General features: G+C 38.2%; 3 protein-coding genes, 1 long non-coding RNA gene and 1 other non-coding gene across 26 annotated transcripts in view; 2 read left to right on the top strand and 3 right to left on the bottom strand.

The window, feature by feature from the left end:
* Positions 1–2,235: 2,235 nt before the first annotated feature.
* On the top strand, positions 2,236–7,480 carry LOC147757993 (uncharacterized). The gene is made up of 3 exons (XR_015322385.1): positions 2,236–4,703; positions 5,524–5,615; positions 5,766–7,480. It is a non-coding gene; the product is annotated as an uncharacterized LOC147757993 (long non-coding RNA).
* Positions 7,481–12,111: 4,631 nt separating this feature from the next.
* On the top strand, positions 12,112–16,816 carry LOC111244779 (uncharacterized). 3 transcript variants are annotated; one of them, XM_022792184.2, is made up of 5 exons: positions 12,112–12,226; positions 14,496–14,620; positions 15,499–15,714; positions 15,966–16,099; positions 16,485–16,816. In XM_022792184.2, the coding sequence occupies exons 2-5, from the start codon at positions 14,561–14,563 to the stop codon at positions 16,576–16,578; spliced, it is 504 nt and encodes a 167-aa protein (XP_022647919.1). In that variant the 5' UTR covers positions 12,112–12,226; positions 14,496–14,560; the 3' UTR covers positions 16,579–16,816. The 3 variants fall into 3 exon arrangements, with proteins under 3 accessions (XP_022647919.1, XP_022647917.1, XP_022647922.1); XM_022792182.2 differs by lacking the exon at positions 12,112–12,226 and adding an exon at positions 12,272–13,494; XM_022792187.2 differs by lacking the exon at positions 12,112–12,226 and adding an exon at positions 13,514–13,697.
* Positions 16,817–18,323: 1,507 nt separating this feature from the next.
* LOC111244780 (small ribosomal subunit protein uS7) lies at positions 18,324–20,651 on the bottom strand. Its single transcript, XM_022792188.2, has 3 exons — positions 20,493–20,651; positions 19,475–19,629; positions 18,324–19,020 (listed from the first exon to the last, which is right to left on the bottom strand). The coding sequence occupies exons 2-3, from the start codon at positions 19,613–19,615 to the stop codon at positions 18,532–18,534; spliced, it is 630 nt and encodes a 209-aa protein (XP_022647923.1). The 5' UTR covers positions 19,616–19,629; positions 20,493–20,651; the 3' UTR covers positions 18,324–18,531.
* A 785-nt stretch (positions 20,652–21,436) lies between these two features.
* On the bottom strand, positions 21,437–21,509 carry TRNAM-CAU (transfer RNA methionine (anticodon CAU)). The gene has a single exon. It is a non-coding gene; the product is annotated as a tRNA-Met (tRNA).
* A 776-nt stretch (positions 21,510–22,285) lies between these two features.
* numb (NUMB endocytic adaptor protein) overlaps positions 22,286–27,273 on the bottom strand; it is a 58,175-nt gene continuing 53,187 nt past the window's right edge. For 15 of the 20 annotated variants that reach the window (XM_022795183.2, XM_022795180.2, XM_022795179.2 and 12 more), the window contains one exon: positions 22,286–22,940. In XM_022795183.2, coding sequence (XP_022650918.1) covers positions 22,773–22,940 — 168 coding nt within the window. In that variant the 3' untranslated portion in view covers positions 22,286–22,772. Of the gene's footprint in view, positions 23,457–23,979; positions 25,988–27,273 lie in introns of those variants that run through there. The other 5 variants (XR_002671553.2, XR_002671554.2, XM_022795177.2 and 2 more) reach the window with 5 other exon arrangements.

Here is a 27,273-nt window from a genome sequence, read left to right as displayed (position 1 = left end):
TTCCGTTGTCTTCGTCAACGGATTGCTTCGCTTTACTGACCTGATCACTGCATACGCATTAATGGTTCATCCGACATTTCGGGAGACGGCCAATTCTCGCCGTATCGCTGTCGCTACGGTTACTCCCTGTATCGTTACTCGATACACTCGCTGTCCGGAAGCTAAATTCGCCCGCCTCTGACTGATCGGTTTCTATTTTTCGATGCCCCATCGATGACGTCAGTCGTAAATAAGTCGCTAAGCTGCACGGCCGTTACTGCCATCTGCCCGCCAACTGCAGTCATGGCTGCTTCTGCTGATTTCGACAACAACAATGATTGAGAAATAGTCAGCACTGTACCCACAAAAAAACGTAAGCGGTGGCCACGCATGCAGACGAATGAATACCGTACGAACGATAGTTACAAGGAACATTATCTACTAGCATGCAACTGCCCCTGCTCTAGCTGCTGCTGTCGGCAGCTGGCGACCCCACTAGCGACTATCTCGTCTGAACCGTACCGACAGCGAAATACGCCAGTGCTGTTGCCGTTGTCTATAGTTTGCCCCGATAACACCGCGCTTCGTATGTAATTCTGTGGTTCATTTCATTTAGGGACTGCTAAAAATAACGAACGATTCCTGGATAACCTAAATATCGTTGTTACATCACGGTAGCGTGCGACGTCGACACCGGTCATGATATTCGGCCAGTGTGATCCAATTGATAGTAAATGTGTGTAGACTACCAATTCCAGAGAACGCCGATACAAATCAGATAGAAGAACACACACAGAAAGCTCGTAAATGGACAAATTAAACCATCGCCCTCGGGTGGTCGGACCCCACCCCCCGCTCCCCAATAATCTTATTTCAGTGAAGTTTATATTGCTCATTAGTTTTTGAGAAAATAGTGCTATTGTAACTTAATCGCGACAGAAAAAAAAATATGTACGAACGCACAATGGATAGAAGATAAAAGCCAACTAGCAGAACTGAGCCGTTCTGGGAATGACGAATATGTCGTCTCGCATTTGGATAAGTAGTATCATATATGTATATATGCATATATGATGCAACAGATCGTATTATATTGGGCATTGATGATTTACGCTACGTCTAATTAAAGCCCATCGGTGCACGCTCGAGGCCGCTGGCCGTGTGGTGCCCATAGCCATTACTGATCCCATGTACTGTATGTTTGGCGCTTCCCTGAGGCGCTGGGTCTGTTCATGCGCCACTCCTAGTTATAGCTCGGAATGAGAACCTTCTAACTGCTAAAATAACCCAATTAGTAATTCATAATCGTAGCATTAACAATGACAATGTTGCTGTTGACGATGCCGATTATAGCATCGCAGCCAATATTATAATATACTGAAAAACAAAACAGCTTAAATCTTATAGAAAAGAACAGAAATTGAGTAAATCACTAACTGGTACAAAACAGTTACGAAGTAAGTGAAGCACAGATCAATCTATATACACATCGAAGTTACTATTTATTCCCATCTCAAAAACATTTGACGTTCACGCACATGGGTCAGGCAGAAGTACGCATACCTGTGCTTGTACGGCACAAGTAAAAAAAGACAACCCTTTAGAACCTTAGGCTCGCGAATGTGCCTTCGGCGTGACTCATTTTAGCCCTTACATCACTGAACAAAACGCAGTCACCACCAACAAAAAGCCGAGCCTTTTCATTTAGTGAAGAGATTGTGTCCAAATGAAATTGGAAAAGATAATTCGATCGTCTGAGATTCTGCAGCTGTGTCGCTGATGCAACTGCTTTGAAATCCTAGTAAATAATGATGATTATTATTCAAACGGATAATTAGGCCCGAAAAGGTTGTCGTCCCGTGTGAAATGATAAGAGTTCGCTGCAGGCTGGATGAGACGCAAGACAAACTACAGGACTTCTAAAAAAACGTGCACTCTTCTATCGTCTTAACGTTTTTCAATATTGCCTTTTATTTGCGTAATGACGTTATTAATTAGCTCGCTTTTTCATTTCAATTCTTCTGTCGCACTGCTAACATTTCTAAGGCAATCTGTTGCTTCCATGGAATACTTTTTCCTGGCGTTAGATAGAACCTGAGTTGAGTCCGCCGTCGTCGTCATTAATGGTCAACATTTGTCTGGGTTTAGCTGAAAGGGTAGAAAATCCTGCCAAGGACAATAGCATCGTTTCCGAAACACTAACCAAATCATTCTTTGGGCGAAAGTCCTGAGTGGCACATATTTAATGAACACAATGTCGTCTACATATCGCACATCTGACTAAATGATGTTTTTTCTTTTTATAACTAACAATAGACCACAATCTGCGGGCTGAAGAGGAGCTATAGCCATTGTTTCGAGAGAATTTCTCATTTGAGAATAATTTTAACAGCTAATAGCCCATAGAAAAGCCTTAAAAATCCACGCAGTCTAGAGTAACGATTAACGAATGTTTAATATGCCGGTACTCTTAATGAATATACTGGGCATCATGAAGCAAACAGGACAGAAGAATCACATTGTCGTACAAACCCAAGCCAGCGTTTAGAAAGTGTGTTACGCTACTATGTATTCATCCATTACGAATAATCTCGTCGATATATAGTAGCGTCAACAAACATTTACTTCAGCGCCATCAATGGTGCAATCAACCAACTTTCAAGACCGACAGCCTCGTCTTCCTTACGGAGCAAAAGCTCGTCGAATGTTCAATAACGCGCGATAATTACCGAGGCAATGATGGCAGCATCGGTAACGCGCTCGTGCAGACCGGCGGCCGCGGAATCGAGCCCGAACCGAATTATGCCTCTCTTTGGAGAGGGTTAAACTAATTGGACGATATAGTTTCCGGTAATGAACCTGCCCTTACGAAGGCGCTAGCTTCCTTTTGGCTCCCTGTCGGTGTTCGTTGACGCCTATCATTGAAGCTTCCAGTTCTGCTTCTGCGGCGTACACCTGTTGCAGTACGGTGATCAAGATCTTGATGACGGGGTGCTGGCCGTTAGTTACGAAACCTCGGATAATAGTCTTGACTGCGACACCGTCAAGGGCTCCTAGGGGAAAAGCCAGGGTAAGAACGATTATAACGATCTAGCAAGACACTCAAAAGCTTTCTATCCGTCCGTCGTATCCACTTGTGATCAATGCCGTTCTCAACCGTGAACCGCAGGTTTGATTTTTGCTATAATGTTTACTTTTGCAATGCATCAAGTGATTTGTTATCGAAAAAAAAAAAAGCTGTATTACGTGTTGATCGAGACTACCTTTAAAACCGACAGCAAGAAGGACCCTTTATAACGAACCTCTGCACAATTCGATGGATCCTAAGCGAGCTGTGGACATACGTCACTCTAGACAGACAGGTAGAAATGTTCTAGATCCATAACAAACACGAGGCTATAATCGTGAGTTGATGTGCGAGTGTTCGAAATAATAACGTTTAAGCCATTTCTAGCTGTCTATTTCATCTCTGACATGATGTGCGAAATACAAAAAACAAACAAAAAAATTACATCAAAATATTGTACGAACGAATTGTAAATGGACCGTGTTCTAAATTGTAAATAATGAAACTCTTAATATCTTTGCCAAGGTTACAAATCGTGATTATGTCATATGCCTATACGATGCGCAGGCACAATAGCGAAATAAATATTTAAAATTGAATAAATTGTTCGTAAAATACCCAAGGACAAATAGGCAATCATACGCAATATTGATAACGAGAAGACACGTTTCCAAAACGAACTTGCGATTAATAAGATATATAAAATTAATTGTACTTTGATACGTCAGCACGCATCGAAACGAGACAGACTGTGTTGTAATACTTAACCCGACCGGAGGATCGCGTTTATATGAGTCATGAACAAATACCTATGTATTATAGATGCTACGAAGAATTATACTATCACGTGTTGTTTTTTTGGCTTAACCGAGTTCCTGTACGAATATAAAATGTAATTGTCTGCCTAAACTGCTGAAGGTCGATTAATAAACCACTTCGCACGATCGTTTCCTTTTTGAGGACTCTAGAAACACCTTCAGCTTAACATTGTTAGTTTCAATTTCGTATTGGATTGGAAGCTCGGCCAACTTAATTTCCTTAACTATAAGTTTTCAACAAGTACAATGGGAAAATTGCCGGTGTAATTTTCTAATATGATACTGTCATTAAAAATAGTTATGACTTTAGATAAAAACACTTAACATGTAGCACTTAGTAGATTACGATAAATGTATTTTCACCCAATAGAGCTCTTTATGTGTACCAATTGTCTCATTTCCCACGGCAGCTGGCCCGCAAAGACCACGTAAATGATACGGGTCATCGAATGATGTTTCGTAAATATAGTAGCTGGAAGCGGAACAGGTCAATTTTCCGTTTTCAATGTACCCACTCTCGTTTGTTGCTGATTCTTGCGTTCGCATTTAAAAATCACAAGGCAAAAAATCTCCATCCAAGTAGACTAAAAGCCAGGAGCAACTGAATATCTACCCAAAGGCAAAACTTTGTTTTACATTGCTGTGCAATTAAGAAGACGCTGGTTTAACAGCCGTTGGTTGGTTTTTTTCAAAAGGCAAACTGTAACCGGCCGCAAAAAGACCCTAATAAATAGATAGGCCGAATATCCTCACAGAACCTTTCAGTTCAACATGGAACCAAGAGGCGGCTGATCTCCTAGCAAGATAGCATTGAAAAATGGAAGTAACCTGCAATCAAAGTAAGCCTCAAAGGAAAACCCCTAATCGATTTTATTGACATATACAAAAACACCGATTGCTCTTTACTATATGAGTAATGTGTTTGTGTTTATAGAGAAATACAACCGAATCGTAGGAACGTGTAAACAAAAAAAAATGCAACTTTTTTTTTAACATCTAGCCGTTTATAGACGATTCGTTCATCCTAAAAAAGATCGCTTTGGACTGTATTATATGGAACGGCTCATTGCCGATGTTCACTATTGATTTGTGCTACTTTACAAATGCATTCCAGTGCTCACTGTCGCTTCTGCATTTATTTCCTAGCATCTGCCGGTATATTCTTATATTTTTTAACGTTTCACATTTTCAACCGTTTCAAAAAGTTGTTATTAGACGCCATACAAACCAAAAATTCGTCTTATAACGATTCCACATCTATATTTTCCGAGAATAAGTGAACCCCCTCTGAAGAAACATGTGCACGTACCAGTTGTTTATTACATATGGCCTAGTTCTTTGAGATAATTTTTTTAATCAAAATAGTCCTCAAGGAGCACGGCAAGCGTTCAACATAGGTTAGAAACACTTGAATGGATCGCAATGGATGATTTCGTATTTTCTGCCTTTGGTTAGACGTAAGCATGCCACGAAGTGACATAGTTCAAAATACCTCAGAGGGTTCTGCGCAGCCGATGTAATTAAACTGTACGATATGATTAGAAATGAACACCTGCCTGTGCTGTGATCTATTGAGAACCTGAATCGTCTATGTTAGGGGTTGTCAATTCGAAAAACCAATGTACGAATTCCATTAATTATCTTCAAACTTCTTTGTAGGCGAAACAGTTTATACAAGCTCATGAAACCATAGCGCTGCCGCCAAACGAAGGAGATCTCAGGCAGCGACATCGATCCACACATCCTAGGAGGTCGCTTTTGATTTTCTCGTTATTATTATTACTATTATCAGATCGTTTACTGTGAAATGGTATAAACATTATGGTCATATTTCTATAACACGCGCTACACAGTTATTTTTTTTACTTATTTTTTTTTTCGTATTTGAGGTACATTTTTAGTTTTCAGAGTATGAAACCGTTCGCTGTATTGTCTCTCGGACCTCTAGCGGACGGGCCGTGGAAAGGCAGCAAATAGGAGTTCCGTACTGGAAGAGTGTAACAGCGGAGACAGCTCATCGTACAAATATTATATCCGGTGAAAGTTCTACTACAAGTTATTGGTCTGAACACTTCGGGGCAAAAAAATTCAACTGAGGAATTAGTTTTACGCAGTACACTTTGTCAAGCCTCTGGTGGAAGCCGATTCACTACACGAGTGTTAGAATACAGGTTTAGTAGGTAAAAATAGCATAAACGTTTATTTAGGCCCAGTTAATAACAAATCGAACACATGATTTGAACGAAGATCAAGAACAAGAGGCTTACTTCGCCTTGCTCCAGCATTACAATAGTGACCCATTCGTGCACCGAATTGTAAGTTATAATGAAAAATAATACTTCTCTCTATGGATGATGTAACTAGACAGGTGGAACGGTATCCTCAGAAATATACTACTACAAATGTTTATTACGTCCATTGGGTAGGTTGTTGCAGGTTTTGTCTGCTACAGCTTCACGAATATTGCTTTGTCGATTAAAATTTTTAGGGGAAATGATAAGACATCCTATTGTACTACAATGCGTGTCTTCGCGCCACAACAGTCACGACTGTAAAAGTGCAGGTGTTCCTGAAGGTTTTGTGCCGTCCATTACATCTAACAGCAGCTGCACATAATTATAAACCTGGCATACCCAGTTAAGGCTGTCTGCATATCTGTTTAATGCTCATAACGATATGGTGTAGCAGAAGGAAGTTCAATCGTTCGTAGTTAGCTTTGTAATAGAAGAACGCAGGAATGTAAACTCTGATATCGGGTTATATTAGCCGAAACGGCAGAGGTAAGGCCCGCTTTGTCATAAAGAAAGAATCACTAGTATATATAATATAATAAACTAGAAAATATAATGTAATAATTGTCTATAGATGATGGCTGTAGATATATTTATTATTTTGCATATAAGTTCTATAAAGCAATTTCGTTAGAACGTGTAGTGTTAAGAAAAGTAAAAATATGCTTCGTCACTTTTTGCACGTAGCGTATAGCGACTCCATATAGTGCACGTAGGTCCGGGATATTCAGCTTTAGACTAATAGGTGACACCTGTAATTGACTTCTCCTAAAAAATAATGTAACATAAGATTATTTCTAAAGCTATAATTATAATCAACCGGTTAGGCAACTGGCATTTGTGTTCACTATATTGACCGTATGTACAAGAGGATTGCTAGATTATGAACTCTGTAGCCTTGTTGTTTAAGGCTATCCTCCAGAATCTTCAGGGAAATATTTATAAGAGCAGTAATAATAACGATTTAGACTATGGGAACGAGCTTGATTTTTTAGAGAAAATGACGATACTAATGTAGGAATCCTTGCACAAGAACCTTGAGCTGTCTCACCAATTGACATGATACATGATGAAAAGCGACCCAGGGAGGAATCAGTCGCAGTATTTCAAATTCCAAATATGTTCGTCAAGGAAAAGGCGGACGCCTCAACCTTTGATTACGAAGGACAACGAGAAGTAACCTTCTGAAGCAAGCTATATGTCACGCAATACGGCACTATCTTTGAGCCAAATCTTTGGCTGTTCTAGGAACAGTGCTAGGTGTTTTACGCCGTCTACGATTGATAGGGTAATACCGATCAAATAAATCCGCAGTCAAAAATCTACATTCGACGCAGTTCTTCCTCAGGCTACGCTGGTTTTACAAATTTTTTTTCACCCTTGTCGCGATGAATATGATGACTTAATCGTGTTCGACTAGTTGTACTAATGGCCTCTGTCGGTGGCAATGCTTCGACACGCAGTTTAGAGCAAAACTCGACACACGTTTGTGCTAAAGACAAATGGAAGAGTACGTTTTTACCGTAGAAAATATGAAACAAGAATAAACCGATTATACCGGTATCCATATTACGTCGATAACAACACTGGGTTTATAATGACAATCGTCTTTTGTGTTTGCTCTACTTGGACTATACAAATTTATCAGTGAGGTCATAAAACTGCGATAATTTTTTCCCACAGTAGCGTACGATCCTATGAACAAAAGCAAATAAACTATAGCGTCTGCTAATGACTAACCATTATACAGCACTATTCAACGAGTAACGTGCATTGTTTGGTGAAAAAATGAAGAAAAAACCTATAGTGAAAGGACATACATTTTAGGGAGCTTGAAAATGAGCTCTGCCAGAAAACAAGCCCGCCCTTTTTATAATATTTAGTTTAAGTTAAAAATATTAATACTATAAATTATGGTTCAGTATTTAAATTTATATTCTCTTCATTTTATCTTATCATTGCTGCTTACATCAGCTTTTTGTGTGAAATAAACCACTCGTCGCTCCAATCACACGCAACGTTGGATATGTAGCAATAATAAAAAACACATTGAGTGACATCAACCATATTACGCCTTATTAGCAAATATATTGCAAAAATTACAAAGCCTGATGAAATGACACTGTACAGTATAATGCTAATGAAAGCAGCCTGTAACGTATCGTATCAGCAGATCGTCGATGAGAGGAAAGGAGTGTGGGGTTACTTCCGAAAAGCAAATTCGTATGCAACTCAATGCAAGCATTCAGTACGAATGATTTTCGTATGGTAACTGATTGTTGCGCTAAAAATAACTTCTGACAGATTAAGTAATCGCATTCGATTGCGTAAGAGCGAATGGCGTATATAAATGCCATCAAGATAATCTTGCCAACCGATGGGTAATTGATGGCTAAAGAAATTATCGGTGTGATGTCTTATGACCGCGTGATAGTCGCAAGGAGAGCACAATTAATGATGAAAACTAAGTAACCTTGAAAAGTCAAGAAATACGTCAAGCTGAGAGTTGATTAAATAACTTTTTATTCATATTTTTTTTCTATTTAATAGGATATTTGATTTGCCTCAATCGATTCTAGATTTTAATTGCCTATATTTGGGTGTCGTCATCGACTATTCTTACACAGGTAAAAATAAGATAATAACTATTACTAAAATTAAGATTGCAATTTGGAGAAAATGTTATAGAACTAACACTCAGGAAATAATAGATTTTAAGCATACGCATTAATCAACGAGCCTAAAAGTCAATTCAGTTATTTTAGATTTTTTTAAAATTCTTTTTGCGGTCTCCTGATAATTATAACACTATGTAACTAATACTATGTAAAATAAGCGTACATTGATTGCAACGTCACTTTAAATAGAGCTTAATGAGCAAATCTATATTTTGTATAGAATTTATTCCGGATGAACTCAACACAACGTTACATGTAATGAATGCAGCCCGTATCTAAGTTTTCATTGTAGTAATGGCCAAAAGTGCTTGGTTTCGTACTGCCAAACTGTTGTTCGTTTCACTAGCGAATTCAGCCTATTATGTCAAACGCAATGAAGTAAAGAAATAATTTTTAAGAATTTTGAGACTCGTGACGAGTTCTATAGGTTATATATAAATATCTTATATCAATAATCAGCAATAGCCTCGTATCATTCTAGTCAGGAAAAAAGCCACGAAACTAATCGAATAAATTACGATACGAAAGATCAGACATTTGAAAGCATTAAGCGACTTTAAGCCATGGCCTCTAAGGCATGTTCAAACATTGCAACTATAGATATGTGCATTCTATAAAAGTAAAATATAGTATTCTGACACAAGACAAATAAGCTTCTTCAAATGGAACTAAATACAAGATTTTATTTCATTGCTTATCGGTCCCTCTTCGACTTAATTGCTAACAATTTACGCGCATCATTTTGGCGGTACGAATTTAAGGACAATCTGGTGATGTGTCCTCTTGAAAATACAAAACCAAAGAGGATTGATAAAAAAAAAAAACAGGTTTGACGCTGAAATAGTTCAAAACGTGGCAAATAGGTTTACCAATGTTTTTAGTACCGGGTGACTGCTACTAATCGATGTATGGTTATTCGGGGAAACCAGCAACTGTGCTAGCTACATCACTGAAGATCGCTCTCAATTCGTAATCCTAATCTTGTCTATGTAATACTATATGAAGAAAGATATTTTTAGCTATATATGTATATATATACAGTTAATTTTTCTATCCCCACTAAGGAACTAATTTTTTTACTTCGTTTGCAAGAATTTGACTACCTTGCTTAACTTGTTTTTTGAGGAGCTGCAATTCATTATTATTTTCACTTCGAGTACTGTAAATCATAAATTTTCTGCTACATTATCTTATCCAAAAAAGTAAAGCACATTAGATTTCAACTGAAATGGCACTACTGATACAACTGAAGGACTATTAAAAATGTTTATCTTAATGATGATGTAACATGGGATAAAATTAACGAATACCAAAATCGTCAATAGCAGCAACTTGATGAAAAGATATGAAAAATAGGTGTTTGTTTTCGCAACAAAAATAATTTGCAAAATGGCGCAATTCGAAATTTGGACTGAAATATTTCTTTATAATAAAATGTTTCTAGCCACCCTGATAAAAAAGAAAATGCAGTGTGTTACCTGTCTTAAGTACGATCGGGAAGTCGTCAATCAAGAAAGCAGGAGTAGCGAGATCCGTAGGGACCGCAGGATTGAAGATTGCTTAACAATTAGATGGATTACAACAACGACCAAGCCCCCAAACTCACCCGTCTAGTTGACGAACCCTCGCGATTTTCCAGCGTGGTCAAATGCTCAGCATGTGAAGCACGCTCAAGTTACCTCAACATAATGTGTAGAGATTGTGAAAATCGTAGAGGTGACGGGCATTGAAGTGATAAATAATCTAGAGTCAACCAGGTACGTAACTATCCTGAAACGACAACTTGTATAAGGGAATTTTGAGACAAGAAAAAGACCAGGTAACGCGCAAAAAGGCACGAATTCTAATTCAACTGAAGGAAAACAATAGGTAGTAGAAGTAGTCTATGGGTTATGTTACAACTGGAATTGCAGTAGTAATCGAAGTAAAGACTCATGCGGTGTTTTTAAACATACCGCCAAATAAACATAGGACGGGAAAAAAACTGAAGCTGCTCAAATCGTCAACATTATAATACTGTAGGTGACGCGAGCACCAAAATTGGCAGCACGAAGATTGGCTGTTGATTCTTAAAATTGAACTTAGACCTCGCATTATTTGGATTATGCGAGCATCAAATCGTACTAGACTGGCCAACACAAACCGAGTTGTCGTTTTACAACCTGTGGCGAAATAATCAAAAATGCTATCTCAATTTTGATAGTACTAGATGCACAGTGAGCAATTTCAATGGCTAGACTAGTGCTCGCTCCTGATTTCCATCTAGTCAATCTGGTGAATGCCGCAACGTGACATGTGTATCTCGTGGGTAGAATTCGTGTGACTTTTTTTTAATCTGCCTATAATGAACGTCACGAATATTGACATGACGCTGAGAATAACATTATTAAAAATGTTAAAAAAACGTCGCAGCCCTCGTAAAAAGTCATCTTTGTTGGCATGCTAAAAAGTTTATCATAGTCTCCTTCACAAACGGGTATCTGGACACGGTATTAGCAGAAGCTTGTGTACATACAGCTTAAAAGCATGACTGAAGGAGCAGAACAGGTCAAATAAGAAACTGCAGCAATTCTTCTACTTCAACATTTACTGAGTTCTGGGTACCCATTTGGTCGACCAGCTAAGCTGCCTGTCGCATACACACAATAGCGTTTTGGCCGCGTTTTATTAAGCGCCTTACACGACCATTTATATATATATATATGAACAAGCTTATGTACTTAACACTTGCCGAGTGCGGTATTCAAAGATAATATTAGGCATGGTAGAATCGGTACGCAAGTGAATGAGGCACTACAATGGCCTACTAATACCATATGGATCAACTCTACTTCATATAAGAGTCAAAGCTCAAAGCTTGCGTGACACATTGAATGTGTATGATTACGTCGTTCAAGCAGTGGAGATGCATATGAATTATGAGTTACGCAGAGTGGATCAGCGAAAAAATACGAGCAATGAAGGGGCCAATGGATCTGGATCGAAGAACAGGCTCACTAAAAAAACTTATCTTAATATGATAGGAAATATCAGATGATATATAATCACATTTGGTTGCAAAGACTCATAACAACAGTCTTCATGTTACTTCACCGCGGAATTTCTCATTCGTGCATAGTACACCTAGCATGTACACCTATTACATACTCATTTCAATTACATCAACTTTGTTTTGCAATCTACCCAGTCTCTCAGTCTCTGCATGCCTTAATTGCTTGCTCCCATCGTTAAAATCCGTTTCATTGTCAAAAAGTATTTTGTTTTGTTTGTATTTTCAGAGCTTTCGATGTCCTGAGCGTTACATACTGATCTACGTCTTGCAGTCACCCTTCTTCCTCAACCCGTCTATAGCATCATCTTGCAGAGCTACCTTCTGAGGGCCGCCTTCGCCACGTACGTTTATTCGATGATCTATATATGCCCGTCTATTTCGAGCCACCGTTACCACTGTAACCAGTTAGGTGGCAACTTTAAAAATCATCCTCACCATGCGTGCCTATTCTTTGCATATTTTCTGGTTGTAGCTGTTTTTTTTTTGTTGATTATATACACACAAAGAACTTTTTTGCAGCCAGCACTCTATACCAGTCCAAAGACCATCGCACATGACAGCAAACGTGTTGCCACTGTTTGCCCTAGCCAAGGAACAAATCGATTTAGGCGGGTCTTGCCCAGGCGATAGCTTGGAGTAATGCAGGTTTTTCTCTGGTCACCCAGTATTGGTGTATATAGACATACATTTTTGCTCAGACTCACAATCGCAACAGGGAAAACACTTCTATCAGAGATTAGCCCGCACCCCCCTCTTGCTTATCGTGTGTCTTACTTGTTTACAATCCTCAGTGCGTGAGCACGCTGCCAAACGATCTCAGCTCGTGGAGGCGCTCCACAGCAACAGCGACTGTTAAACCAATATCAACTGGCACAGTATCACGTATTATTCATCTTTCGATATTGAGTGTCTATTTGTGACTGGACAGCAATAACTTCACGCCAGGCTGAAGCCATATAACTAATCTTTCACGAATTGCCATTGTTTAGTGTCGTGTCACTAGGAAAGGTGCGAATCTGTGACTTCGCTCGAGATAGATCGTGCGTATGCCGAAAGGTGACATGGATGCTCGTTTACATTTTTCCGTGTTTAGTGCTGATACTGACGATTGATAAATGTAGGGCAAAAGACAAATCCTACACGGCACATCAAGAACTAAGAATTGTCGATTTGTTAAAGAGTAGATTGACTAGTGGCTAGTCAGTTGGATTCGATTTAATCATATATCGAAAGATAATATAACTCACTTATCTTGCGCTTTTTTCTGACAATAAGAGCAACAGCGATAACACAAGTTTTACGTAACAGTAATCAAGCAATGGCAATAGCTACTGTGGACCTCGCGCATGGCGAAGGGCAAGGATTATAGTGTGTCTACATTACTGTGTGTGTCAACTGCACCTAAATAAGTGTACGCAAAGCTAAATAATCTTCCACGCTCAGTAGCCACCTGCTGCTAAAATACACATAATGGGTTATCATTATTCATATAATTTTTCGACACTGGCGCCACCAGCGTCAAAGTCCACTTCTAGACGTGCCTGCTCCACAGGAAAGACTACGTGTGTGACGATATATCTCGTATTTGTAATTGAGGCTGCAGCCTATGGTAAGTCACTGGAAAATTTTCATGTTGTATTGAGACACCAAACTTTTACATTTTATAATACGACATCCATAAGCAGTGAAGTACAATTCGAACGTGGACCAATCGTTCAGCTTCATTATGTGGGTCAATCAACGTACCATGATGAAATAGACAACGATCTTAGTCGGTAAAACGAAGATAACACGGCTGCAGGATCGATCATGGTAATTCGTTCATTACTTGATTTCACTAAGCATGCTGTAGCGTCTTTCATGTGTGCGATTAGAGGCTGCAGAATTTAAAGTCTGTACAGACTAGCTACGAGCTGTCTAATACCAAAACTCAAATCATTTAGTTAGTCTAGTTAAATGAGCTGGTTGTCAGTGTATAATAGTCAACTACAGAACGGGAGAATTCTACCACAAATGTCCGTCGCTTAATTTCTTCTTTAGAAATCGAGTGACTTAACAAGATAACTTAAAAGTTTTTAATTGATTGACACCGAAACTCCCGAGACTTTTCGAACCTCTCAATAAACTGCTATCAACTGAAGTTAATGATAATGGGCGATTAGTTCACCTACATATCAATTAAGAAAAAAAGAGGCCTTGCCGCCTTTACTTATCTCTAGATCTACGTTTCGCTGGAAAAACAGTTGCACATTATTGATTAGAATATTAGGCAGTCTACTGACAGTTGCAATCTTATAAATTTAATACTTTTTTTCTTACCAAAGTGTCCTATAAGTGCTCAAAACAAACGCACCATTAAGTCAACAAAGCTCAAGCGGTCATGCAGGAATATTACAAAACTAGTAGTATTATATTATTCAAGATTTAAGCATGACCATAATTAATTATTGTCATCTACACGATAGTTCTATCCTGCTATGAATTACCGAAGTACCAAGAATAGAGCAGTCGATCTATGATTGTCTAAACTTGCCAACTAAACACATTACTAATGAGCTTTTCTTCGATGTATTGTTTTCTATGATCCGAAACGGCCGATGGCCATTTTAGCGCAGAATGCAGATCAGATTTTTGACGATGCGCTCAACAATGTAAAAAACACAACAAGGATTCGAATGCGCTTGGATCCGCTTCGGCTTGATGACATGGTTACGCAGAAAATCGTTGTGCATGACGTAAGATTCTAGACATAGTTCGAAGTTTCTCCCTAAATTCTATCCAGAATAATGGGCCTCACTTCCTTTGCTTTCGTTCCTCTTTATGGAACTTCGCTCGAACTGATTTAGCATAAACAACCGGTTTCAATTATGTGGAATCTAAATGGTAATAGACTGTTTAGGTACAACAGAAACAAAGAAAGACCATCGTATTTGTAAGCTCTCTATAATAATTCATAGTGAATTGAACATTTGTGCATGTATGTAAATCCATAGACAAACTGATGCTTAATGTTCTCCATACGCATTGTTTGCAAGAATTGATAAAATGCTTGTTTGGATAAAATATATATCATTAGCTGCCAGCATCATTTGAACAATTAGCCAGAAAGATGACAAGATTAGCGCGTATTTTGCATTTGTAATTTTTCTGTCGGTGTTTCGTACTTGTAGACATACTTTTCCGTTAACAGTTTTCAAATACGTAGCAAATAAAGATCAGAGATCTATTTGTCTGTTCTATTTATAGACAGAGTTTTTGTTTCTCCCTCGTTTTAGTTTCTCGCTGCTGAAATAAGAGATCGCTCGAAGTCTTGAGTGCTATTTCAATTTCAAAAAAAATAAAAACAGCCATAATTTCCCCTAATAAAAATATATATGTTTTTAAAAAAAATACGGATGTTTTTCACTTTCTGAACAAAGAAAATTTTGTATTTCGTATAACATTCTGAAGAAATCTTATGCTTGAGACCTTAGAGAAATTGGCCCAATGTTAACGAATAGGAGTATTAATAAAAATTCCAGCTTCATTGCAGTTAAGAATAGAAATCTATAGAAGGATCTAAACGGCCGAAATCAGTTTATTTAACACTAAAAAATGCCAGTGGTTTATTTAGATTACCATTCGTAACCTGCTCAGCCTGGAAAGGCAAGGCCCCGCATTGATCTCAAGTAGCAGACAAAACTTGACAATGGACGCGGGGTTGGCTTTTCGCAATGTCGTTGTTGAGGCCAAGTTTCGCCTCAAACGTGAACCGCGAGTTCTGCGTATTCGAGGATCGGTGTCTGCAATTCTGGAACGACTCGTTGCCAAAATTCGCCTGTATGCAAATGTAAGTTGAAGTTTAATTAAGCGTATATAGGAGGTGTATCTGGGGGGCAAGGAGCGTATCTGCTTTAATAAATCGTAGCACGTGGACTATTGGGGAATCAAAAAATTAGCGAACCACTACACCGATCTGGCATCGATTCAGCCTCATTGGTAGGTCGCAACTTAGGAACTGTAGAAACTTTCTTATACAACCATTTTAAATAACAGTGAGTAACATTAACAAATTAACAAAGATGTATGATACCGTACCAGATACTTGCAGGCACAGTGGCTCTGGTATATTTCGAAGTGACTGAACTCGGCCATCTACGTGTGACCAATCTTACGGGAGCTGGGGCCCTCAACAAACTCGCGCGAACGTTAACGCAACGATTCCTTATCGATAGGTGAATGACCAAGCTTATTTTAAGCCTCTTTTGCCATTATATTTTTCAGCAATATGTAACTAACACTCTTTTTGCAACAGTCACAAAAAGCAAAATATGAGTCAGCTATATGGACGTAATAAAGTCACATTTACCTAGGGCATCAAAAAATTACAATGCGGTTGTGCTTCAAAAACCTTGTATGTAAATATTGAAATATAGATACGTTACGAATGTAGGTCGTTAATTATTAATGTATCTTTTGTTCGCACATAGAAGCTAACTAGTCTTAAGGGTCAAGCCCATCGTTTTGTAATATACATAAGGTTTCACATTGTTAATTTTAATTTTCCTTATTAAGGTCGCTAATGCAATTTCCATATTTTCCGTATATTTACAACTGAAGAAATCTAGAAAAGATTCGACAAGTTATCCAGAAACGAGGTCGTGAGGCAATTGAGCAGACGCTTCGAGGGACCAATTTAAGTTCGCTACTCTGAACTCTGTGGAGGCTGCTAGCTGCATAGAGCGTATGGCATTGTCGAGTATGTACATAGTCGAATCGAACGGACTGTACTAGTTGTCTTCCAGTCCTATTTAGGGCACCCTCGTCTAACTAAAATCTTTTATGAACTACTCCATACTGCTCCATATATATATATATATATCTATATATATATGAAATACTATTTTATTCATTATGAATTAGAAAGAATAAAAAACATATCTTAAAAATCACGCAAATATTTTTCGTACTTTGAGAACATATTGGGTTGTCGAAAAGGTATAGATGACGTCATGCCACACATCTCAAACACATAGCAGGAGTCGTGCTTAGCTAATAGCATAAAGACAGGATTTGAAAGCTGACATTGAGCAGGTGTGCTAATTCCTTGTAGTGCTTTTGTTCAGACTCAAGAGAAATCGCCTTAAAGATGAGTAAAACTTCTGCACAAATTCACTATACTCCACAATTTGATTACCATAGGGGCATACGTGCTGTCTAGGCCCATAAAAGAAATGGTTGATATTTATGGTCAAAATGCGTTATCAGAACAAACGGCTCAGAGACGGTTCTCTTGATCTTGCTCCGGAAATTTCACTCTCCATCCATATCATCTCATAGTGGTCGACCAACTACGGGAGAAATAGACCAGATTATTGTGAAAATGAGTAGCTAAGATTTCGCCAAATTACCAACTATGTTTTACCAAACAATTGTAAGCCGTTTTAAGAAGGCTAAGTACAAAAACAGTTCGATGCTTGAGTGTCACACGAATTGACGCAAAAATAGTTACTCAATCGCAGAAGGTCATCGATGATCAAGATGACACACACACTGAATTTCGTAATAAAAAATATGTTAAATTTTGGCTTCAAACGGTATGTTGAGATAAACCAATGACAATGATATTAGATGTTTCATTACAATAAAATTGCCTGTAGAAATCAATATACGAAATAAATTGCTTACCAAACGTTACCACTAAAATTGATAACATTCATTTTGAATGCTCTGAAGTGTTCTATTGCCGTTAACAAAAAGCGGATAGAGGAGATCTAATATAAAAAAAAAAAAAAAAGATGGGACGCGCTTGCTAACCGAACTGTTATTTTCAAAACAACAAGCCGTTCGAAGTATGCTACCCGTAGATGTTGGCTAGCAGGACCATCATTAGGGCAGAAATGTGTAGACTTCATGGTCGAAATCATACTAATAACCTTTTAGGTATCTAATGTAAACATGATTTGATTGTGATTACTATCGGCCATTGTGGCTGAACAACACCTAGTGTAATAATCACAGTGGATTGCTTATAATGCGGCTTCAGTAGTAAGCTACAGCGTATTATTTACTTACACTCTAAAGAAGCTAGCTGGTACATTTTCTAAATTATTTTTCAACACGTCGTTTACGATAGTACCACAAACCGTTTCCCATTACGCCTCATTTTATCATAATCATACCGGATATTTACAATTTTATATATTGAACAGAAGCATAAACCCACGTATTATATATCTGCGAATTGGACTCTGTCATTAAATATTGCTTTTTAAACTGTAAAAACCAGGTTACTGTCAAATATATCTGCGTAGCCCGTTTCAATCACCCTACCAAAAATTTAAGCTAAACCGCTTCTACATTTCCTACAAAAGCAAATATTCCACAAAAAAAATCTATTTGCAAAAAACAAAATTTGCTGAACACTCTCTAATTGTCCAACACAAAACTCATGCCAAATTAGTGTGCTTAAAGCCGCACATGGACGTTTTATTATTAAATCCCACTTCGCGACAAGTTTCTGGCCACCACCGCCGCCATGGTGACGATGGCCTTTACTGTGACCAATAGCAGCCAACGACATAGTCCAGCACACATTTTCATGTAAGAAACAACAGTTGTCAAGTTGTTTTCCCGTGTCTGTATCGTCTTTTCGTCCATGCACGACTTAACGGTTCGACTTGGCGACACGCTCGAGTTCGTCCTTTTTTTTAATCGCATACGAGTTGGACGATCCCTTTGAAGCGTTTATGAGCTCATCGGCGAGGCACTCAGCAATGGTCTTGATGTTACGGAAGGCGGCTTCCCGGGCTCCGGTGCACAGAAGCCAGATAGCTTGGTTCACCCGACGTAGCGGCGACACATCGACGGCTTGACGTCGTACAGTACCAGCACGACCGATACGGGTCGAGTCTTCACGAGGTCCGGCATTGATGATTGCATTTACGAGAATCTGGAGCGGGTTTTCACCCGTCAGCAAGTGGATGATCTCAAATGCGTGCTTGATAATACGCACGGCGAGAATCTTCTTGCCATTGTTGCGGCCGTGCATCATCATCGAGTTCGTAAGCCGCTCAACGATGGGGCACTGCGCCTTGCGAAAGCGTTTGGCTGCGTAACGACCGGATGAGTGCGGCAGGTATTTGGCATGTTTTTCCTATAAAAAAAGCGAAACAACATGACGAGACGCCGAAATTCGTAATGGGTTTTGTAATGAAGTACGATCCCGATTTCGTAATCGATAAGCACGAACTAGTTCGGAAAAGGGATGTATACGGCCTTCTTCCGTACGTAACTGAAAATGCCATACAGGCATGTAAGCGTTTGTATTATAACCAATCATTATGATTATAATTTATAATGTTAATAAGATAACAAACTAAGAGAAAGGTTTAGATCCAAATTCTAAGCGTGTCTTCCATCTAATTTGTCCGCCTATGATCCAAAATAGAGCCACCATTGTATTGTACATTGCGAACTGCTTTTATCAAAAACACATCCTGTGTACTGACAAAAACTACTCACGTTTCATGAGACTGAATTGCGTGCGCACATTTTCGATTTGCCTCTTTCCTTAGAGACACAAACATGCACAGCTTGCATGTACGTACCTTGACAGCGATGTAGTCCTGCAGGCCAATGTCCTTAACCTCAACGTCGGCGGATGACCAACGGCCGAATAGCTTAATGTCAATTATCTCAGCAGCCACAACAGGTGCTGATTCTTGTACCTCTTCGGACCAGTCCGCCATATTAAATTAGAATTCTGAAAATTTTAACATAAAAAATCAAAACACGAATTGAGATAGACATCGCAATAAGATTAAAGGATGTAATGCACTGTAACAACATAAACACTGCCTTGCGGGGTACGAATAATTTACACTCGTAAAAGACGGGAGGACGAAAGATTACCTATAGGGATCGTCATACACTTCATGAAATACACCGGTGTGAATTCTATAGGCTCTCTCAATGCATTTGCTTTAACCGTTCGTCGATCTAGAGTGCATCACGACGCCTGGCTATGGAGTTTTCTTCACAGAAATCGTAACGTGCATATAAATCGCGTCGAGAAAAACCACCGAGAAACACATTTTGTATTTACAGCTGATTAGCCTTATCCTAAACTAGAAACTCCTTTAAACGCTCGTTATATTCAGATGCATCAAAGTGCTTCAAAAAACCCTGCTGTACTTAACAAAAAATCGGTCGTGGGTTATACTTAACCAACATTGGAAGTTTGGCACTGCAAAAACTGTACAGTCACTATCGCATTGAATCGATTTCCAGGAGAAACTGCGGGATCATATCTAGAAAGTAGGCGTCAATTTTTTTATTCACAGTACCAAGCTGGCTGAGGGCCAGCTTCGGTTTTCAATTGGAAACCGACAACCAATTCTAATGGCCAGTCGAACTTAGATTCGTCGAATAACTACAAGCCATTCAGCTATCGCACGTGAGGCAGGAACATGGCGACTCAGAACATTGAAATTTTCAGTAATTTTCGCGTGTATTTTTTGCGCTTAGTTGCACGGTCTCACGAAGAAGTAATCCACAATATAATACTTTGAAGATAATTATAAAATAATAAAAATTAGCAAGAAATCTAAAAAAACGACCACATACACAGCTTGCACCAGCAAGGCCACGAGGCGAAAAGAGTCGGTACCAGATAAACGCCAGCCAACTCCCGCCAAACATAAGATACAATCGAATTTGCTTGAAGTTATTTTCCAGTTAACTCTGCAACAAAGTATCGCGCAATTGGTATATCGAGGATAACAATTTGAACAGCTTTTATGAGAGAAATCATTAGCAACATATATGTTTTTCATATAGATTCGCAAAAATACTAAAACACTTAACCCGCTTTTTTAGCGGATGGCCCAAATAATAAACATTGTGTTCGATGCCAATGGCAGAAAAATTTAAATTAGTGTTACAACTGCTCGGCCCCTTTCTTAACGCAGGTTAGCTCTAACAAACGAAAAAGCAAACAGAAAAAACGGCAACAAAAGTAATCGATAAAGTTCGGTTTATACACTAGAGGTTTATTTTGCGCGAAAGAGCCTTCATTGCGTAAATGGAGAAGCTAAGTTTCATAACCAGAGCGCCATAAATAAATTAAGGATGACGATTATTTAATTGAAATAAGCGTACAAAGTATAGGAAGGGATTGCTTTTAATAAGTGATATTTTGATCAAGAGGAACACTTGCAAATAACACGAATCGCTGTAGCTTGTTGTACGTAAGTACGTAAGTAAAAGTGGTGTGGCTAAATCAATAATCAATTTTCGTAGAGATTTATACGCGGTAATAATTAATAGACAAGATGATGCGTCGCCTGATTTTCTAAATAAATACACTCAACAGCAGGTCATGCATGTTATGAACTGAGAAAGCATCCATCTGATCAAACTGGTAACATGGCTTCATAAAATTCTAGACAACCTTGTGGAAAGAAAGTTGGTAGGTTCTTCTAGAAATAAATATATATTATCATAGCGTCGATATACAGGTATATTAAAATGCACACGGCAATGGAAATTTCGAAATTAAAAGAAAACTATGCCCCGGGTGAGGATCGAACTCACGACCTTCAGATTATGAGACTGACGCGCTGCCTACTGCGCTACCGAGGCGTGACTACAAAGCGGCATTGTTTACTATTTACCTGCAAATATAAACCAGGAAAAAATGAGGTAGTATTGTGCAGCGCAAAAGACCTCAACCCACCGAGTAATAATAAAGCATCAAACTTTTTGATCTTATATTTTAAGGCCGCGATAGATAGTACCTAACGGTAGCACTTAGTTGTTGTTATTTATGTGTAATGGAATCTAAAATTGTGAGACTGGTTGTAGGCTTGCACTGTAAGTGTTCTTGCCCTTGCGCAATATATAATTTTTTTGTTATTTTACAGTGTTCCATTAAGCATAGCCGTACACGAAAGAGGTTCGAATCTTTCATGATTTTTTCTACTACTCTTATTTAAACTCACGGGCTTGATACTAATAAACAAACCTTAAAATATGGTGTCTTATCGAAAAATAAACTGAAGAAAATTAAAAAAAGTAATGGCGAATATTCAAATGTGAGTAAAACGCTGATTTTTCCTATAATAATTTTCTTCTTCTTTCCCTATTTTTGCATATATTTGATAAGTTACATAGCTTTTTAGTGCGCTATTAGATATTTTTAGATACGTTATGTACATATTTTTATAACGAAAACATACACTTCTCTCTAAATGCGTTGTTATTATATACAATTCGAAACTGAACCACATGATTGGCTAGCTAAGTCATTCGCTCACCGCTTAACAAACACATCAGAACTACCATCATAATATATTCATACCTAATAAAGTATCTAATCTTATATAAACTGTCAGGCTCAATGAAAACACCAAGACTGCTCTAAGTTCTTATACTTACATAAATAAGCGTATTTATTAGCCGTGTTCTGAATGACAAAGTTTCAAGCTAAACTTCCCTTGCATTCATTTTTTTTCTCTCTTCCTTCTCTTCGTTTCGATCGCCTGTCTTTTCTTTGATCTCAGCCTTTTCAATTTAATAACGCGACGTCGTCTATCCCAAACCACAATCGTTTTCCCATCGTTATAATCATGATCACTTTCTTATTAGCATTATTGTTTTCATCGTTATCAGCAGAATTATATATTTGTCTTTCTATTTTCACATCGGCCCGTTCTGTAGGGTGTGCTATCTCTCTAGCGTGTCATCAGTCATACCATTTTGCTTTCAAATATCAAGAAACTATGGCAGTTTCTTCGTCCTCTTTTTAAAATTGGTTTTATTTTTAGAGAAGAGGCCACGCTGACCTCTTACTGCTCATCATCCTTTGAAGAGAAAGGTCTCTATGGAGGACAAGTCCTTACAACCTCATACATTTGGAACATAGACTCGAAAAGGTTTATGCTTGTTTTTCGTCATTCCGAATGTGAGCGACTGCTCTCGCCATAGCTTCATAACGAATGAGTCCGTTGTTGGGCAATCCGGGTTATCTGCACTGAGCGTTCGGTCCCCAACCGTTTTCGATGTGCGGCTCAACTGAAAAGCATTTCGGTAGATGCAGGTAGGTGGTTAACTTCATTATGGGCTTCACGAAAAGCTTGCCTCAGGATTCTATCTCCATCATCTATGCCATATTCTCACTTAGTCTTGTCGTTATCTTGTCTTTAGTGACAGAGGAAATACACAACGCGATGTGATTGATTGACCGGGATGCCGGTGCTGCTAATGTCTTAAAAATCAATAGCCAGCACGGGGTTCTTTTGTAGGACGGCTCTTTAATATATATATATATATATATATATATATATATATATATACGAGTGTATAAATCATTATGTGTATATAGAGCATGAGTTAGACTAAGTAGTTCTGCACTAGCTCTGGCTCCCCCAGACAGAGTCTAAATTATGTAACCGGTTGTATTAAAGTAAGATTTCAGTTTAAACCGTCGCGACAAACGACCTGAGCAAACGATTCCATCCTTGACTATTCTCCATTTCGAGTTTATATAATGTTGTTTCGGATCGAACGCCCATCATATTCATGATCCACCTGCAACGTATATATATATATATATATATATATATATATAGTCTCAATTAAATACATAAGTTAATATTAGTCAATATACCGGTAAGACAGAGGATGCGGGTTCCTACTATTATATGAATGTATGTGTTTTTTTTATGTAATTGGAAACAGTTAAGAGGCCCTCTTCATATAATGTTATCATTACGTACGTTTTTGTTTCTTTCGTTTGATTTTACATCTATCGAAAGTATTACTAAGCACAATTGTTTTGACTTCTTATCGCAATCCGTGTGAAGCAGCACAATGTCGCCACCTACTGTTAAAGTAATAAATTGAAATTAAAAGTTGAAAATTACAAAGAACGAGTGATAATTTTCCAGCAATCAATATCTATGGACATCACTTACTCGGTTGTTTTCATAGTGCCTTCGGATTTAATAGCATAGACATCTTTGAAGCGACTAAAGTACGTATACAAATAGATAAGTAAAATGTCTAATTGTGCCTATGCACCACATACAGGAAATACAAAAACCTCAAAGAATCCACATAACGAAGAAAAAGTGTTTATTCAGCCATTGGGCGCCTGCAACAACTCTGATCCACATGGTTGCATTTTCACGTAAGAACACATAGTCACGCTATCCAAAACAAACGTTCCCTAACTAGAATGCAAACGAGGCTTATGTCTAGATTAGTCGCTTCGACGCAAAGCAAGATAGATACGTTTCGCACAGACAATTGGCGCCTATAGCGCGGTTTCACGCTGTTTCAGAATTCGTAGAACTGTTATAAACTTAATACGGCCCACAAGTTACGCTACGATGTCTCATGGGATTCGGTGTTTTCTGTCGTCATTTCCACCCCTTCTTTTTTTTCTATAGATATCCTCAGTAAAAGATGATCGTGGTAGTTTTTTTTTTATCGCTAGCTGAAGATGGTGACAGTGTGCTGTCCAAGTAGCGTCTTGGAATATTCGGCTATTGTTTGAGGCAGCAAAATTCGGACGGATATCGTACCTGTGTATGAAGAGGGCGTCATTTCAGCGGGTTTCGGTGTCGCGTGAAAAGCATATTGATTGGGTACTTGTAATATGTTTCGTTTGTGTCATGAATAATGCTCTTTATTAACTCTAACGATGATAAGAATACGTATACTTATTATATGTGCATGTATATACAAAATGGGCAGACTCTATAATAAGTTGCAGCAGAAAGGCAGTGGCGCCCAACAGATGGATAGACAGTAGTTATTATTGTTATTATGTGTTTGTCCCTAATTCTCAATATAGAACTTAGAATTAGAGTCAATGTAACTTGGACTGTTGCTAGTAGCATGATTAACTCTTGTGGCTTGAGTTCCATCATGCCACTCTTTTTCTGAGTGCTACAACTATTTATGTATTTCCCATTAGAGTCCTTCTCTATAGTATTTCTAAGGTGTGTGGGGACCTGTTACTAGTAGCCACAGCGTAACTGATCACCTCTCAGGGATCTTTAAAAAAATGTTCTCACTGATCCGGCTCTTCGCGTGGCATGCATAGACGCAGACGTAAGTAAGCAAGTCTTGTAGTAGCACTTCGTAACGCTAATTTCTATATAAGATGTTCTTTAATCAAACATAATTATCATTCATCAATTCATGTTGGTTCGATCTCATCTTTACTCATTTTTGACAACTGAATAGCTCCCGCAATCTGTTGCTGTTGCCGTTATTATATATATTGAATTATGTCTATATGTGTTTTCATTTTCTCGACGTTATCTTCCTGGTTCGTTTATATTTTGTGTATATATACTATATTACTTACATTTAAAATGTATGTATGCTCTTGACATTATTGTTTGTATTTATCATAATTATTGATAATATTAAGTATATACCACTTTTAACATGTAAACTAAACAAATCTTTTTTACGATCCCTTTCACCGTTGCCTTTGCTATAGACTAGGTTACATGGACCGTACACTGGTGTTCATCTTCGTACGAAGTAGAACTTAACCGTTCACATTTTCTGTCCTGTTTCGTGCATATATATATATATATATATATATATATATATATATCCTCTGTGCTTTTTACTCTAATCTTCAATTGTCTACTACTTTGTTTATGACGATTTCCGTCTGTTACATATTATGTTCGTTGCGGGTTATTAATCTCGTGTTATAGTGTGTTTAGAGACGCCTCTAGCTTGCACCTGAGTGGTCATATGTATGATCTAGTTTTCCGTTTCCGTCCTCAAGAAATAGCAGTATCATTGTGTTAGCTAATTAGGGGTCTATTAGAACATTCTGGCCTAGCAGGAGGGTTGCAATGTTGAGGAGTTTGCTATCCATCTAAGTTCTCACTTAATGTTCATATTCGTCCTTTTATCTTTATTAAAATATGTTGTTTATGTAAGAATAACTATGCCATTTCAATTGCATTAACAGTAGAACGTACAATCGCTTTTCGAGGGCCACTGGTTACTCATTATGGTCCAGGCACTCCCAACTTTTCACGATATGGTCTTTAGCGTTCAGGTTATTTCGACCCGCTGTAGAATACCTGACCAATAGAAAAACAAACCATAGAAGTAGTGCAGAAGTTCAGAAGACAAATAGAATAAGGTCGTATATTATCACTAGAACGTAGCCGCAGAAATCACAACAATTCTGAAGGCCTTGTGAAGCGATCACTTTTTTTTAAGTTGTAAGCCATTCTAAAACAATATCGCTATTGTGAATTTTCATTTCTAATGCGTTCAGATATATTTGGACTACGTTCACTGTTCTTTTTTTCTTTCGTTTCTGTTACGATATTACTATTTACGCAAATGCATAGGCAAACCAAACTATTAGACAATATATATTAGTTTAACCGCAGGCTTATCTTTTTTTTTATTCATCAACAAATAATCTTAGAGTAACGAAGAACAAAGAAAAATTCATTAACAGGGCCAATACAACAATCATTATTTTTATCGAAGCCGTACTATTAGATGTGCTCCCTCAGTGGCACATACTTCACCAATACGATATATTGGAATTACAATGACCACAAATTCTTTTTAAATGTATAGTTCTGGTATATTATTATTTTCTCGTTGCCTTTTTACAGTCTTTAGCATTAGCGTCAGCGACGGCACAGTTAGGTTTATTAGCGGCTAGTATTCCAACGCACCCCCCAAGTGTAATGAGGTTTGTTTTTCGACAATTGCTCCCCCGTACACTCGTGATGCAAACATTTCGCAGCTCTTTTTTTCCTTGCCTGCCTGCCTCCCTGCGCGCCATGTATGTGCGTTCATCGTTCACTTCAGACGGGTCGCCTGTCTTTACGTCGTTCCGTGACGGCTACTTGCTTGCTCCATTTTATTGCTGCCATCACATGGTTTCATCGTATGTGCCCATTACCGAGAAGATGATATATAATCTATAGCAGGACTTGTTCGGCAGAGTTGTCCCTGTACATACTGTCAACTATTACGAATAATAGTAATATAATAGATATACTATAATACACAATAATTTGTGGTATCTTTCTTAGCCTTTTTTTTATAAGATAGATTACTATCATTATAATTTCTCCGCTTATTTCGACGTAATAGTTGTTACTTTCATATGTCTCGTTTTCCCTGCTTTTAAAAATGTCGTAATCAGTTTTGTAAGCTCACTGAATCCTGCCAAGTTATCAATGAGTCTATTTAGCTTATAATTATCATCGCTTGCTAGCCAGTTGTCAATTCACCGAAACATATGTACTTGCATGTGTGTGTGTCTATGTACCACCATTGCAATGTACTTTTCCATAGATTATACTTTTTCCTTCGCCCAGTTTTCTTCTCGTTCATATAT

This window comes from Varroa destructor, unplaced genomic scaffold (assembly GCF_002443255.2).
Source record: "Varroa destructor unplaced genomic scaffold, Vdes_3.0 BEIS01000002.1, whole genome shotgun sequence".
Taxonomy (NCBI): domain Eukaryota; kingdom Metazoa; phylum Arthropoda; class Arachnida; order Mesostigmata; family Varroidae; genus Varroa; species Varroa destructor.
The sequence above is the reverse complement of the archived record's forward strand: the minus strand, read 5'-3'. Positions and strand labels throughout refer to the sequence as shown.